The 16906-nt window shown below is 34.1% G+C and overlaps 1 protein-coding gene across 2 annotated transcripts in view; it reads left to right on the top strand.

Moving 5' to 3' along the window:
• LMBRD1 (LMBR1 domain containing 1) overlaps positions 1–16906 on the top strand; it is a 217155-nt gene that overhangs the window by 57948 nt on the left and 142301 nt on the right. For both annotated transcript variants that reach the window (XM_069070723.1, XM_069070724.1), the window contains exon 6: positions 15525–15610. In XM_069070723.1, coding sequence (XP_068926824.1) covers positions 15525–15610 — 86 coding nt within the window. The remainder of the gene's footprint in view (positions 1–15524; positions 15611–16906) is intronic.

Here is a 16906-nt window from a genome sequence, read left to right as displayed (position 1 = left end):
AAATACCATTCAAAAATTTTCCTTACCACTTTTTCTCCCTTTTTATTAGCACACTAATTTCTTACTTTCATTTTAAATATTCTCTTGGGGAAAAATTTATCTTATTTTTTAGTCTGAATTGTTCTTAATTTTCTGTACTTTCACATATGACTGGTTTTGGTGTGAAATACCTCTTGCTTAGCAAATTAAAGTAAAATTGAAAAAGGAATTGAAGTAGGGAGAGAGGGTAATGTGTGTGTGTGTGGGGGGGCATTGAGCTGTTTGACCTGTGCAAGTCATTTACCTCCTTGAGCTTTGGTTTCCTTGTCCTTAATATGAGGGTATGGGATTTAATGAACTCCATAGTCCTTTCCAGTTTAACATTTTGCCATTGGACTGGGACATAATGAACATGTTCAAACCAAGATGAGCAGCTGGTCTCACAGGCCCGAGTACGTATACACACACACACACACACACACACACACACACACACACAAAATGATCTGCTTGTTCTTCACACTCATACACATTTCTCTCTCTGTGTGTATACATATGTATATAAAACATATTTCCTGTTCACTTGTTTCCTATTTATACATAAGGCTGTTTGTGTATAGTAACCTATTATTGTAATGGAAATGCAAATTTAAAGATCTTCCCTGCCCCTAGGCCCTTTGATAGGCTTAAGAGACTCTGAGAACCTTTCTTCATTTGAAAATATACTCTGCCCCCTAATAGGCTGAATGTGGTCACATGGAGCCTGTGGTAGGAGGCTTGGTTTTCAGGGATGCCCACAAGTTGACGCTGTGTGATTGGACAGTGGGTCAAGACGGTTGACAACATTCTCTGACCCAGGAGAAGGATATATAATCCCTGATTTGAGGCTTTGCTTTGGGGCTCACTTTGAGAAATGTGTGATTTGACCAGATGAGACTCTGGGAAGCCGTTGTTGAGAGCCCTCCGGCTTTGAAAAACCCAGATGTTGATGCTTCCCTCTCTGGTAACTGTGATTTGGTATGGATGTAATGGTTGGACAGTTTGGAAGCCTGTGTGCTTGAAATGTTTCTGTCTGTATACTCTGAAGTTCCGGGTGCTGACCTTTTCCCCCCGAACTAGGTAAATGATATATGTTTGATTAAAGTAAGCTTGTTAACCCATTTTGAGTTAATTTCCTTTAGAAAACCAGATCTAAGAACCTGTGTTGGCAGCCACCCTGGGGATGCTGGGGTGCTTGATGCTACAATTATACTTATCCATCATTTTCAAATATGTGGAACATAGCAAACTAAATAATTAATGCATTGATTTTACTTGAAGAAGATATCTTTACTTGAGATAGAAGAAGAGATACTTTACTTGCTTTTCCTTTAGATGCAATTCCAACAAGTTTTAATGTCTTTTTTTTTTAAGTATGTGGTAGGGAGGGGCACTTATTAGAAGCAAGCACACTGATAGAAGAAGTTAAAGTGAAATTACAGCTCATAGTGTAAAATACGCAAAAAGATAGATGAAAAGCATGTGTTTGTAGCCTAACTCAAGAAGCAGAATGTACACATGGTGATACTAGTTTATGATATTAAGTAAGTACAGTAGAAATTTGGAGAAGTATGAGATCATTGTGAACTAGAATAGCTGAGGAAGGCTTCATTGGCGATGAGATTTGGTTATATGAGTGAAGGAAGACATTCTTGTTTTGAGGCCTGGGAGGCAGCTAGGTGGCACAGTGGAAAGAATGTCAGGCCTAGAGTCAGGAAAATTCATCTTCCTGAGTTCAAATCCAGCCTCAGATATGTAATAACTGTGTGGCCCTAGGCAAGTCACACCAGCCTTGGTTTATTCATCTGCAAAATGAACTGAAAAAGAAACTAGCAAACCACTCCATTTTCTTTGCTAAGAAAACCCCAAATGAGGTCATGAAGAGTTGGACACAACTGAAAAATGACTTAACAACAACAACAGAAGAAATAAGAACAAATTTATACAGGAAGGAATGAACACAGAGAGTGTTCTTCTCTAGACAGCTGCTCATCCTGAAGCTCTGCTTCAGCCATGGAATTCATATTGGATTGGGTGTATAAGGTGTTCAGGAGGACTAGCACTTTCTGGTGTGAGGGCTTGCTAAGCACTTTTCAGGGCTGCTCATCCACTTTTCACCTGTACCTCCGAGAATCTGTGGCATGTGCAGTGGCCACACCCTGGTAAACTGTCTTGATAGATGGGCTAAATGAGTTGAGGATAATTGACAGACTTCAGACCTGTTGGTGAATTAGGGGGATGTCTAACCCCACCATGTGAAGACTTCCTCAGGAAAAATGGATGAATGAGAATACTTTGTTCTAGTGACCATGAAGGTAGCTGAAGTAGGCAATGTGGAGCACTTGTAGCTTGTTCAGACATCCACACCAAGGTCATCCACTGCATCCTGGGACCATTGCCAATTATCCTGACTTTTGTCTTGCTACTGGACTTCAAAATACAGACTGCAACTCTGCCTCACTTAGATCTAATTTGCCCGAGTCAAGACATCAGTCTGTCATTGGTCCTCTTCAAAATGAAGGAAAATAATACTTGTATTCCCTGTGCTAAGCACAATACATGGTATATGGTAAGTACTTAATAAATGCTTTTTGACTTGATTCTTATGCTTATGTTTACACATATAAGAACAGGGGATTGAGTTGAAATGTAAGTTTTTCTTGGTGTGGAGAAATCCCAGATGAGGAAAATCCCATCTACCAATATGTCAGCACTTCTTCTGCAACTTATAGTCTTAGAGAGGTGTTTAGAGTGCTGAGGGCTTATTGTTTTGTCCAGAGACACATAGTATCTCTTAGACTTTAACTCAGGTTTTCCTGGTTGCATAGCCAATTCTCTACCCATTATACTACACTTCCCATTTTTATAAAACTTTTATGAGAATCTGTAGATACATCAAAAATACCTTTGGGGAAAGTATGAGAGGGGAGGAGATAGTCCCTATCTATGTAAGATAAAAGGGAAGAATGCAGATAGAGTTCTATTTTTCTTTCTATATTTATTCAGCAATCCATAATGAGAATTTAGTTTTCACACAGATACTTTCAAAAAATGAAATATTTTAGTGTTACTTGAGAGGTGGTCTGGCATTGTGGCTAGAGAACTGATCTTGGAGCTAGTGCTGATTTCCAGTCCCACCTGTGAGACACATACTGGCTTTGTGGCTTCACCTCTTAGTGCTTATAGGTACTAGGCCATCTAATGTAATTGTTTGCTTGGTCTTCCTAATAGAATATGAATTCTTTGAGGGCAGAGACCATGTTTTTACCTTTCTTTTTTATTCATCATACTTAGCATAGTGCCTGGCACATGCTAAGTACTTAATAAATGTTGTTTTGCTTTGACTCAAAAGATGGTGAATGATATTTTGTCTAACTCAAATTTTTATTTTTTTTTAATTTCTGGGAGGAGCATGCTACTAGAAAATAAATATATTTTTCATCTCAGTTAATTTAAGGAGCAGTTCTGTCATTTTGCAAATATAAAAAGTATGTTTTTTAAACTTACTGAGCTGAGGTTATATCTAGAGTAATATTATTCTAATTATTACATGCAAAATACTTCAATCATGTTTAAATTTAAACTGATTCATCTTATTTCCTGGAAGCAATATGGCATATATTAATGGTGACATATTTATAGCTTTCTTATAATTTGCCTGTAAATAAATTATTTAAAGCTGCTGGTAAAAACAGGATCTGACTTTATGGTAAAGTTAAGTGAGTTTGATTCTAGCCAAATTCAGTCTCTAAAATGACAATGTGAGGAGGGGTCACCTTTAAGACCTTCAAGGTTGATAGGTTTAAAACTCAACATATTTTTTCTTCCTTACCTCCCTCCCCCATCTATTGAAATATTTTAACATAGCTTTTTCCAAGATAATGTGGAAAGAATGCTAAGCTTGGAATCAGAAGATACAGATTTCTTTTTGCATCTTCACCTTTTCATTTACTAGCTGTGTGACCATGGGCAAGTCACTTAACTTCTGTTTTCCCTATTTTTCTCAGTTTTAAAATAGGATAATAGCACCTACCTCGCAGAGTTGTTGTGAGGATCAGATGACAAGTCCCACGCAGTAAAAAGGAGATAACGCTTGCTTTGTCCCACAGGATTATCTGGTGGGTCAAATGAGATTATTGATATTTAAGTACTTTACATATTATTAGAGTCCATGTTGTCAATTTGAGGAATAAATTGGGTTTTGTAACCTACTACATTTTTAACTAAAGGAAAAACTTCAGATTTAACCATTTTCAAAGACATAGGAAAATGTAAGTACCTGTATCTAGAAAGAATTAATGTTAGTTATCTTTCTAAAGTTGGTTTTGAAAGCTATTGTTCTGTTTCCAACTAATAACTGACATTTTTATGGTACTTTAAAGCACTATAAACTGTTTCATGTATGTTATTTCATATTATTTCATGTATTATATATTACTTTATGTATATTTCATTTAAACCTAGTAACAGTCTTGTGTGATAGGTACCATAAGTGGTATTTTCTCCACTTTACAGGTAAGGAAACTAAGGATTAGAGAGATGAAATGACTTGCCCATGGCCACATGGCCTTTTAGAGGTGGCATTTGGGTCTTTTTTTCTGACTTCAAGTTTACCACTCAGTCTGTGCTGATAACTCACCTAAAGGAGATGGATTATATTAATTTTCTTTCTATTGGTATCGTGCCATTACCAAAGGATATGTCATAATCTGATTGTCTGAACCTTTATTGCTTACAAATTCTATTATCCAAATTTTTGATTTAGCATTATTAGTATGTTTCTAATTAGTCAGGAATTGAGGAGTAGAGGAACTGGAAAAAATTGAATTTCATCTATTTTGTGAAGCCTTTTTAAATCAGCCCTTCCTAATTCTAGTTACTTTGGTGTTTCCCTATGTTATCTATTAAATATCCCTGTCACTTTATATATCCCTGTCTCTCAATTTAGATATGCCTTTTAATTCTGTAGATGTTTTCAAGTTTACCACATAAAGACTATTAACAATTGAGAACTTTTAGTCTCACTTTTAACTCCTTTCACTACCAAAGGTAAAACTACCAGTGATAGTACCAGCTTTTTTGTTTGTTTGTTTTGTTTTTTGCTGGAGGCAGTCATCTGTATATTATTGTGAAAATTGTTTTTCTTGCTAAAGGAAAGAACTTGACAAATGCCTGTATGTACTCTAGTGTAATAAAGAACAAAGAGTTCTTAGACATGATGGAAGAAATGATGTAAGAAGGGGACTAGGAAGAAAAATTCAAGTAACAGAAAAGAATAAAAGAATATTATCAGCAGATGAGCAGAAGGAAAAGAAAGTGTGACGTTTATAGAATATGACTTGGGGAATTTGGTGGATGTGCTATGAGACTGTTAGAAGATACCTGAAAAGAATCAAATGGGGCTGTGAAGTCTTAGACAGGAAACTAAAAAGATGCACTTGACACTGTCATCTTCCTTAGCATTGTTTTTGTTATAGTAACTATGCCTTCTCTGATGTCACTACAGTGACTTTCCCAGTCATGGGTCCATTACATGTTATTCCAGACAAGCATCATTTCCTTTTTTTTTGATAGGTTAATGGACTATGAAATAGGGTAATGTTGTTGATATAGTAAGATTACTATGAGTAGGTGGAGTGATATTACAGTAAGGTGAATTTGTAACTGGGCAAATGATTTGAAAAATTGATCATTGTCAATCTGGAAGAGTTTTTATTAGCAGTAGTACTGCTCTTACCTTGTCGACCCTGTGCTTTTCAATGATTTTATTAATAATTTCAATTGAGATATGTCATCTATGATACCTATAGATATATATGCATACATACATATATGTGTGTGTGCATATATATGTGTGTGTGTTGTGTGTGTATGTATTTAGAGTCTGTTAAAGTAGTCAGACTGCTTATAGATCAGGAAATCCAGAGCCAAAGGGAATGTGGAAAATTTGAAGCCAAGATTGTAAACTTTTATGAATTGGAAGGTACCATATAGGCCATTGAGTCCAATTCCATAATTTTATAGATGAGGTTCCTGGGAAGTGTCTAGTCTAGGATGGGATATATATATATATACTTGGGTAGTCTTTGACTTAAGGTCCTGTGCCTTGTCCACTACACCAAATATGGAAAGAACTGCATTCTCAACCTTTGTAGGGAATCTCAGTTGTGCTTCTTAGCTCTCCATGTAACCTTGTGCAAGTTAATTTGCCTCTGTGGACATCAAATCTCATATCTGTGTAACTTAAGGGAATGTGGTATCAAATCTGTAATACTCTTGTTAGCAGAGATATTTAAACTTAGTATATGAAAGTTCTTCTTGATCAACTAGAACTATTCAGAAATGCTACCTAATGAAGTAACTAATACCCAGACATCATTACATCATAGATTTAGAGCAAGAAAGGTTCATGGAAGTAATTTCATCTACCCTTTATTTTAAAATTGAGGATACTGAACTTTAGAGAGTTTGAAGGATTTTCCCAAGGTTATTGAGGCCCCAAGTGGTTAGTCCAGGATCACATAGTAAGTAGCAGAGCCTCAATGAACCCAGACCTTCAGCAGTCTTAATACATCACACACTTTCTCTTTTGAGGTATTCAACTATAGGTTGGATAACCCACTAACTAGAAATGCTATAGAAGGATTCATTTGTTATTTTGGATTATATGTGATCTGTTCTCTTATTCCATAATTTTGTGGTGCCTGTCTTAGGTCCTCTCCTTTATAGTTAGTCTTATTAGAGTGTAAATACCTTACTTAAAAGGATAGGGTTGTTTCCTTTTATTACCTATAAGGTCTGGTACATTGAATGCCCAGTAAATATTTATTCAGTGATTCATCTTTTTCAACTGTCTTCCATTTGTCTGACAGTAGCAGTTTGGGACAGTTAACTTTTGTCACAAGTTTTCTCTATTGTTACTTATTTGTTAATTTCAAATCTGCCTAATCGCTCTGCTCAGCAGATTGAACAGTTTATTAATTAGTGCAAGAGCAGCATTGATTAATTCATTTTACTCCATTGTTGAGCATTCTTCTGACAGAGCCTTCAAAATTAAGATGTCTATGTTAGTAAAGTAGTAAGCTTATTTGTAGATGGTTGAGCTATATCAGTCAGTATTCTGGGCATTGTACAAAAGGAAATCCAAAATGTTGATGATCAGTACCTTTTTGCCAGGTGCTTATCAAATCAGAAAACAAATAGACATAAAAATATAAGTATTTGTTAAAAAAAAATAAGGGGAGAATCTTAATATTTCCATTTGTAATGTGGTTTAAAATATTGAAAATTTTATTTAAAACTAATGGATTCTGGGTACTACATTGTAGGGTGACCCCTAAGGCTCTGCCTATGTAAAAAGGAAAATATGCAGATAGAATCCTTTTGGTATTCATCTACATTATAATTGACAATTACACAGATTTTTTTTTTAGAAATGAAATGACAATGTTATATTTTATTTGAGAAACAATATAACTGTGAATATAGAGAGTCTACCTTGGATCTAGGAAGATCTGGGTTTGAATTCCACCTCTCACATATTGGCCAAGTGTCCTTGGTCAAGTCACTTAACTCTAAGTAACTGAGAATTTAAGTTGCAAAAAAAAGTGCAGACTTCACTTGGTAAAGGAAATTTTCTCTACTGGTAGTTCCCTATGCCAATGAAATAATAGATCTAGGTCCTGCCCCACTTCCCCTCTCCCTGACTTTACTCTGTTCTTTATATGTACTCAGTTGACCATGAAACCAAAATGTTCCTATCATACCTTTAATATGGATATGTAGGACTGTGTTATGTCATTTGATTTTGGAGAGTAAGAACAGTTAATATGATGAGGAGGTCAAGGATGATATTAAATAGGTTGAAGGGGAAGGAATACAGGTCCTAACCAATCTTGTCTATGCATGTTGATGAAATATGGAATCTTGTAATAATAGATTTAACTCTGGAAGGAACTGGAGATATCAGTAGTCACATAAGTAGTAAATAGTAAGCTAGAGTTTGGACTCAAGTCCTCTGACTCAAATCCATCTCCCTTTTCTATGATAACTACACATCTTTCCAATATCTATCATAAGCACTGTCATATTCTGCCAGTCTGGTCTGTGATTTCAAGTCACAAAGGCAGATCCTCATACTCAGTTGATAAAACTAATAGTATTCAGATGCATTTAGTGGACAGACAATACTGATATTAAAAAGTGCACAAGATATTTTTTAAAAATGAAATATAGCATTATGTTTATATATGTGCATATGTATACTATACATGTATATGTATTATATCTATCTCACTACTAGCTTGGGTTTTGATGTTGGTTCTCTATAGATGTTTTTTTTTACTCGCTGCTTTGGTTTATGATGTTACCTTTAATATCTATGTTATATATCTGTTTGAAGCTTATTTAATTATATAGTATGAGATATTGATTTGTCTAGTTTCTACTAGATTGCTTTGTGTTTTCCTAGCAGTTTTTGAAGAGCAAATCTTTATCCCAAGAGTTGGAGTCTTTGGGTTTACCAAACACCATATCATTCAGTCAAATGGCATCAAGTGCTTACTTATGCCAAGCACTGCACTGGAAATACAAATACAAGTGGAAAGGAATTCTTTCTCTTTCTTGGAACTGAGACATGATTGGCCTGGGCACCAAAGGTTACAGAAGGAGCCATCCAATCAGAGAGACAGACACAGCCGGAGAGGGTACTTCCAACATGTGTTTTCCATGGTCTGAGCGAGGTTTCAGGATGAAGATTTGGGGCATGGTGAAGCTTCAGGATGGTAGTAGAAGGCCACAGTATAGCCTGTACTGTGCTTTTGTTTTCATTTGCTTCTTTCTGTTTTGTAGCTAATCTGTTCCATTGATTAACCCCACTATTTTTTAAGTAGTACCAATCATTTTAATGATTACTGCTTTGTAGAATAGTTGAAGATGGGGGGGTGGCTAGGTGGCGCAGTGACTAGAGTACCGGCCCTTGAGTCAGGAGGGACCTGAGTTTGGATCTGGCTTCAGAAACTTAACACACACACACACAAAAACTAACCGTGTGACCTTGGGCAAGTTACTTAACCCCAATTGCCCTCCAAAAAGCAAAAAAAAAAAAAAAAGGAATAGTTGAAGATGGGTAATGCTAGATTTCCTTCCTTACTACTCTTATAATATTTCACTTGAGATTCTTGACCTTCTGTGGCTCAAAAAGAATTTTATTATTTTTCTCCCCTTTGAAATAATCCTTTGGTACTTTGATATGTCACTAAATTAGTGTAGTAATTTAGGCAATATTGACATAAAAATAATGACATAGTCTACTTATAAGCCTCTAATATCTCCAGTTATTTAGATCTATTTATATCTATCTGTAGCTAAATATTATCTGTATTATAATAAATGTCTGTATTGTAATACAGATTATACACATAAAATATTATCTGTATTATAATACAGATTATAATATCTGTAACTATCTGTAAGATATCTTTTTATAATGAGTATTTATTGTATTCATGTAGTTCCTGCATACCTTATTATAGAGTTCATTTTTTTACTTTCTTTGGTTATTTCTATAAGAATTTGTTTTTTAAAAATATTTTTGTCAATAAGTTTGTTTTTTTCTTCCTCATACCCTCCCCTCATTGAAAAAAGAAAACAAACCAAAAATCTTGTGACAGATATGCATAGTTAAGAAAAGTAAATACCTATACTTGCTGTGTTCAGATGTAGCTGTCTTTTTCATCACCTTGAGTCTACCTCTCTTTCAGAAGACAGATAACACCGTCAGCAGTTCCCTAGAATTGTGGTTGATTATTAATTGCAATGATCAGAATTCCTAACTCTTTCAGATTTTTTTTTACAGTATTGTTTTTTTTTAATTGTTCTCCCATTGCTCTTCATCAGTTTATAACAAGGCTTCCCAGTTTTCTCTGTAACTTTTTATTTTCATCATTTTTATAAAATGATAATATACCACTACATTTTTATATCACAATTTTTTAAGTCATTCTTCAATTGATAGCCATCTCTTTAGTCTTCATTTCCTTGCCATTATGAAAAGAACTGCTTAAGTAATTCCTACATTTACATTTTCTTGGAAAAACCTTTCTTTTTCTAGGAAAAAGGCCCAGTAATGGTATTGCTAGGTCAAAAGGCATGCACAGTTTAGTAATTTTTTAAAAATAATAATTCCAAATTGCTTTCCAGAATGGCCAGACAGTTCATATTGCATAAATGCACCTCTTTTTCTACAACTACAGCATTTATTTTATTCTTTTTTTGTCAACTTTGTCAGTCTATGGGTGTTAATAGAACCATGGAGTTGCCTTAATTTTCATTCCTCTAGTGATTTGGAGCATTTTTTTTTTAACAAGGCTATTGATAACTTGTATTTTTTTCTTTTCTTTTAAAAACTACTTAGGTACTTTGACTATTGTCAAAATTTGAATCATTTTCTGATGAGACAGTGAGACCTTTATCAGAGAAACTTTCTGCAAAGTTTTTTTTCCTCAGTTTATTATTTCCCTGTATTCGTTTGTGCAAAAAGCATTTTACCTTTTATAAAATTATTTTATCTTCTATAATCCTCTCTGTTCTTTGTTTGCTTATGATTTGTTCAAAGATTTTTTGGTATCTATTAATGTAATCAGGTAATTTTTATTTTTTGTTTCCTTATATTGAAACAACCTTGTATTACTGATGTAAGTACATCTCGATCTTATTGTCTAATGTTTTTATGGCTTTTTGCTAGTATTTTATTGAATAAGTTTGTGTCAGTGTTCATTAGGATTACTGATTTGCAGTTAATGCTTTTTTTCTTTTGTGGAGGGGGAAGGCAGGGCAATTGGGGTTAAGTGACTTGCCCAAGATCACACAGCTATTAAGTGTTAAGTGTCTGAGGCCGGATTTGCACTCAGGTCCTCCTGACTCCAGGGCCAGGGCTCTATTAACTATGCCGCCTAGCCGCCCTGATTTGCACTTTTCTTTCTCTGATTTATCTTTCCCTAGTGTAAGTATCATTACTATAATTGTATCTTGGAAAGAATTTAGTAGTATCCCTTAGTTTCCTATTTTCCCTAATATAGTTCATGTAATATTAGAATTAACTTTTCTTTGACAGTTTGATAGAAATTACAGGTAAGTCCAAATACTTTGGGATTTTTTACCCCCCTTGAGAGTTTATGGGTTGTTAAGTTTCTTTTTTTTTTTAATTGTTCATTTTATTAGTAATCTATTTCTTGATCTACTTCTTCTTAATCTGATTTCTTAGTCATTTTAATATTATTTCTGAAACCAGTAACTAGAATTACAGAACATTTGTCCCAGGTAACCAACTGTACTTGGGAATTTGCAGAGTAATTCATAGTGATTCTAAGGAGTTTACTTGGTGAGAGTTTATATTGATACAGACAATGGGAACTGGAACCTTTTGGAGTTTAGAAAATAAAGTGTTTCAGAGAAAACTGGGAAACTGTTATAAACTGATGAAGAGCAATGGGAGAACAAGTCTAGTATGAGCAAATCTAAGCATACTTTAATATTAGTATTTTATAATATTTTCAATATTAATCCATTCATAGGTAACCCTGGTAAACACAAATATAGGAATTGATAAAATTCTTTTGGTCCATTAATTTAATAGATTTTTCAGGTATTTAGCTTGTCTATACTCCCTCCCTTGAGTGAAGTGGCCCAATTCAATTAATCTGTATTACTATCTTCTATGTAATACAATGATGTCAAACTTAATTTGCATGTGTGTTTTAAGTTTGTTACTCATTTATTTGTAACATTAATATGAATATCTTTTTGTCTTCACAAAGATGTGTTTATCTGTAGTATTTGCCTGTATGAAGGGTTTGGTAATAAAGAGATGATTCCTGTTCTTGGTAATAATGTTTAATCTGTGAAAATAGAAGGATTTCTAAGACATTATCTTCTTGCCCATTTCCCTTTTTTCCACCTAAATCAAATGGACAATAAGAGAATCTGATTGCTAGGAAGAACTTTGAAGAGAGTACTAAACTTGAGATCTAAATCTGATTATTTCTAATACTATGTTACCACATTTAACCTTTCTGAGTCTGTTTTCTTTATCTATAAAATAAATATGACAGCTTATATGTGTATAGTGCTTTAAGGTTTACAGAATGTATTGTGTACTACCCAATTCACAAAGTTGTGAAGAGAATAAATTATTTAGGAATCTTTAAAGTGCTTGTAAGTGTGAACTCTTGATTTAGTTAATAATTCAAATATGTGTTGGAGTGTTTGGGGTGATCAGTACAAGAAACTTCACTGAGATTTTATTGAAATCTGAAAAGCAGAATGTATATATAGGAGATTATCATGTATCAAAAAATATATCTATATGTGTATACACATATATATGTGTATGTGTGTGTGTGTATCATGTAATTCAGAATTTTGGATCATGGTCAGAAAATGTTACCAAATTCAGATTGAAGATACTAAAAAATCAAAATAGATTAGCATCAGGAGGGAAGCTGAATTGTATAAATCTTTGCATTTTTGCTGTACTTGAAACCAGAAGAAGGAAGTTGCAACTAAATAAAAGAACAACTTCAGGAGGTTCTTGGAGAACCAAAGAAAGGTGTTGGTGAAGTTTGTTGTATGAATCTTTACTTCAGAGGATGTTTGGTCAAGTATTGCTGTAACAAAACCACCATAAGAATAATCACATCTTATGTGCCAACAGCAGATATTGAGGCTTATTAAGTAAAGGAATCTACAGAGAACTTGATAAGACCCCCAGATCAAATCACTATGCACATTAATACTTGGTGACTAGTTCAAGAATGTGCAAAGATGAGCATGAGGAGAAATATGGGAAAACATGCTTCTGGAAGAAGGAATAAGATAGGCTTAAAATATGTAGTTTACACACAGTAAATTAATTTCCATGAGGAGACCAAAATAGCCAGTACCTTCATTAGCAAGCATCTGATTTTGCCAAATATAGAGAAATAAACTTGTTGATAAAATCTCTCTTAATAGTGATAGATGATTGTGATCAGTTATCATCTCATAAAGCAGAGAAAGGATGCAGTCAGTTTAAAGAAAGTTTGGCAAGATATCTAAGCCAGGTATTCTTAATCATCTTTTGTGTTATAGATACTTTGGTCAACCTTAACTATGAACCACTTCTCAGAATAATGTTTTATAATGCATAAAATAAATACAATTACAAAGGAAACCAATTAAAAGGAAATAAAAATAATTTTTTTTTCATTCAAGTTCACAGACCTCTGAAATTTATCTCTAGACCTCTTGGTGGTAGTACCTGGACTTAAGACTAAGCACTGTTGATCTAAGTATGGTCATTCCAAAGGTATTCAAGGATGAAAATAAAAAAGGAAGAGATTTATTTTTACATTAACAGCCGTTTTCTTTGTCAACCACACTTGAACCCTGATATTACAGTCCCAGTTGTGCATATAGAGGAATTAGAAATGACACTAAAGAGAATAAAGATAGAAAAAGGAGCCAGATCTTAATTTAGTGTATACAAAAAAGATTTATAGTAAAGACAAATATGATTGTCAGGGTTTTGATATATTGAATGCACAGATATATGAAGGATGGGAATATATTAGAGGTGTGGAAAAAGTGGCAGACTTTAATATCTAAAAAAGAAAAGTAATAGGGAGCATAAATAATTAAGAAATCTCCAAATTAAGGATGTCTTTGAGGGGACTATTAGGGAAGAAGCTTTCACAGGTGAAATTTAATAATGGATCACATCTTTATCATTTCACATTTAACTCAAAGATGCAAAGAATAGATCTCATTATGCTTCTTGTTGACTGTCTTGTTGAAAGTGGAATACTATACACAGCATCTGCTGTGATGTAAATAAAAACTCATAAAATTGAATGTTGTGTAATGACTAATCTTAGTTCCAGAGAAGAAATAATGTAGCACCAATGCAATATTCATAGCACCCGTGATCACTATAAATATACCCGCATGGTGCAATCACAAAATACAACACTCTCCATATCGAAGACAGAAGCAAAACATTTATTCAGATACCTGAAAACTGAATCCCAAAATCAGTAAGCTGATTCCATCATAGTAGCAAAGAAGTTAATAAGCCACAACAGCACAGAGAGCCACACCATTCTTTAGCCTTCCCACCAACCAGTATTTACTCACAAGCCTAATTGTCTACTTGCCTGCAGTCTTCTCTCCTCCCTCCATCTAGCTGTTCTGACTCCCAGCTTCCGGTGGGCTCTGCTCCACCCTTAAGGTGGCTCAATGTGATTACGTTCAGCCTTTTAGGGGGCAGAGTTTATTTTCAAAGCAGGGAAGGTCTTCAGATTCCCTCAGGCTTATTAAGGGGCAAGGAAGATCTTCAACTTTCCACTACAATTGCAGATGAGGAAATACACATTCCTCCCTTTGCTGGACAAGTAGGACTTTGGCGTGGGATATGTATGTGGAATGTTGCATATGTTGTCATAGGTGTTCTCTGTTCATTCGTTTGCCAGACTTTGTAGGGAGTGGAGGAGAGTAATGAAGAAAGACTCACATGGGGGAAGAAGGAATAAGATACCCGTAAATTTTTGTAACATGAAAGTAAGAGGCAGAAAAGCGAACATACAACCCCCCCAAAACAAACAAAACTTAAGAGCCTGGGGAGCCTGATTTGGGGGGAAAAATCAAAAGCATAGCTCCTTTTATTTTCCATTAATTTGCAAACATTTTCCTAACTTCATTATGTGTGGGAAATGATTTCACTTGAGGGATTTTCCTTAGTGATAATGTTCATATTTTGGCTTGCCCATGATGAAGTCTATATACTCTTCACCACAGAATTACCCTGAAACACATTGTATATAGATCAGAGAAAAGAGTCTTCTTTTCACACAGAGGCCTTAGAAATCAGTGCCTTTCATATGGGGTTGAAGAGAGAGAGAATCTTAAAGTAGTTGCTGTGAAGAATGAGTTCTGCATTCTGTGAAGAATGCAAGAGGCAGTAAGATTTGTTGGAACTGAGTTCAACTATCACTTTTTTTCCCCTAATCTTAACTGGAGCACTGTGATTTTTTTTTTCTATGCACTTTTAAGTATAGCCAAGAATGCTTCAGTATGAATTGAGGGACTATCCTATAAATAGATGCCATTTATTATTTTATATTTTGGCAGTTCACATAATTCCCATATTAAAAGTGTTTTAATATATGAGAAATAGATTACATAAAAAAACCCTGTGAAATGTTAAAGGAGTACAAATTGATGTAAATGTAAAATAAATTGAAGCGGAAAAGTTTTGACTGTTAATTTTCTTTATCATAATAATGAAGTTTATTAGAGAAAATATTTCTTCTCTTCCCTTCTATACTACTAGTTGATTTTTTTTTTGGTGGGGTTCTTAGATCTGTTTCTGGTGGAAATAATCATTAGTTATATCTCTGTTAATAATTATGTAATTAAGCCATATATATATTTAAATACATTAAGGTTTTTTTTTGTTTGTTTGTTTATAGTGCTTTCGTTCCTTTGAATGTTCCTAACAAAAATTCTACAGAGTGGGAAAAAGTGAAATTCCTGTTTGAAGAACTTGGAAGTAGTCGTAAGTATTCTTTTAAAGAACAGCATTAGCAAGAGTAATAGATCTGTAACTGTAACAATCACAACTATATACAGACACACCCACACATATATACATAAATATATAAATGTTTATACATATATGTCAGAGACATTGTATATTTGTTTTTTACAAATTATTAAAAGTAAGGAAATGCAGCCTATTTTCTGATTTATGAAACTATGTTTATCTTATTGCTTTGATATATTTATTAATTATTATATTTGGTTTATTAGAAAAAGCAGTGGCATGCAGAGGACCTTAATTAAAATCCCACTTTTATTTGTTATCTCTGCTACCTCTTATGCAAGTCACTTAACGTCTCTAGGCCCCACTTTGCTCATCTAAAAAATGAGTGACTTGAATTAGGTAACTTTTAAGTCACTTATAACACTAATTCTCTGATTCTTTTAACTCTAAATTTGTGGTTCTACTTATTATTATTTGCTATCATCCTGAACTCTATGAGAGTAGGAACTGTTTTGCCCAAACTTTTTATCTTCTTCCAGTGTCTAATGTGATACTCAGCATGTAGTAATTGATAAATATTTGTTGAACGATCTAATAAATTAGGAATGGGTGTGCTCTTTGTTATAGAAGACAGTTTAAATACTGAAACTGACTTTGAAATGTGTTAAAGTGACTATTGCACAAAAATGTATATGTATGTTTTAACACATGAAAGATACTTTTTAATGATCTTATAAACAATATAAACTTAATACCTGTATATGTGACAACCTCTTTTTAATAGACACTTTCTTTCTCTATTAGTCAGCACTTCTATTGTTCCCTGATTTTTAAAAAGTGATTAGATTAATCTTCAGAGGTTTAGGTGCATGACTTCCTAATTTTCTCATCTGGTAAATTGTTTTATATTAATATCTTGTTATTATCAGTAAAAATAGAGAGAGAGTGGCTGCCAGGCTTTCTAATACAAATTGTCCTGGATATAGGCACCTGATTCTATTTGGTGCAGAGCAAATTAGTAGTTTCTTTGGATTTGTTTTCTCTTTTGAGATATTTAAATACTGTTTAGATTATTGGAAAAATTAGTAAATTACATTTTATTGCATCGTTTTCTGGATTGGCCTAACTCTTAGCTTTTAATCTTAAACTAGTTACTTTTACTCTCCATTTCTCTACTCCATACATTTTTAGTGTCTGTCCCTGCACCTAGAATTCTCTCCTTCATGTTCTCCATCTTCTGGCTCCTTGGGTTTCTTGATATCCCCTCTAAAATATTACCTTCTACAAGAAGCCTTTTCTGATCGGCCT

The sequence above is a fragment of the Petaurus breviceps genome, unplaced genomic scaffold (genome assembly GCF_028583685.1).
Source record: "Petaurus breviceps papuanus isolate PSGF00001 unplaced genomic scaffold, PetGlider_PUasm1.0 90822, whole genome shotgun sequence".
NCBI lineage: Eukaryota > Metazoa > Chordata > Mammalia > Diprotodontia > Petauridae > Petaurus > Petaurus breviceps.
This window is presented reverse-complemented; position numbering and strand designations above follow the sequence as displayed.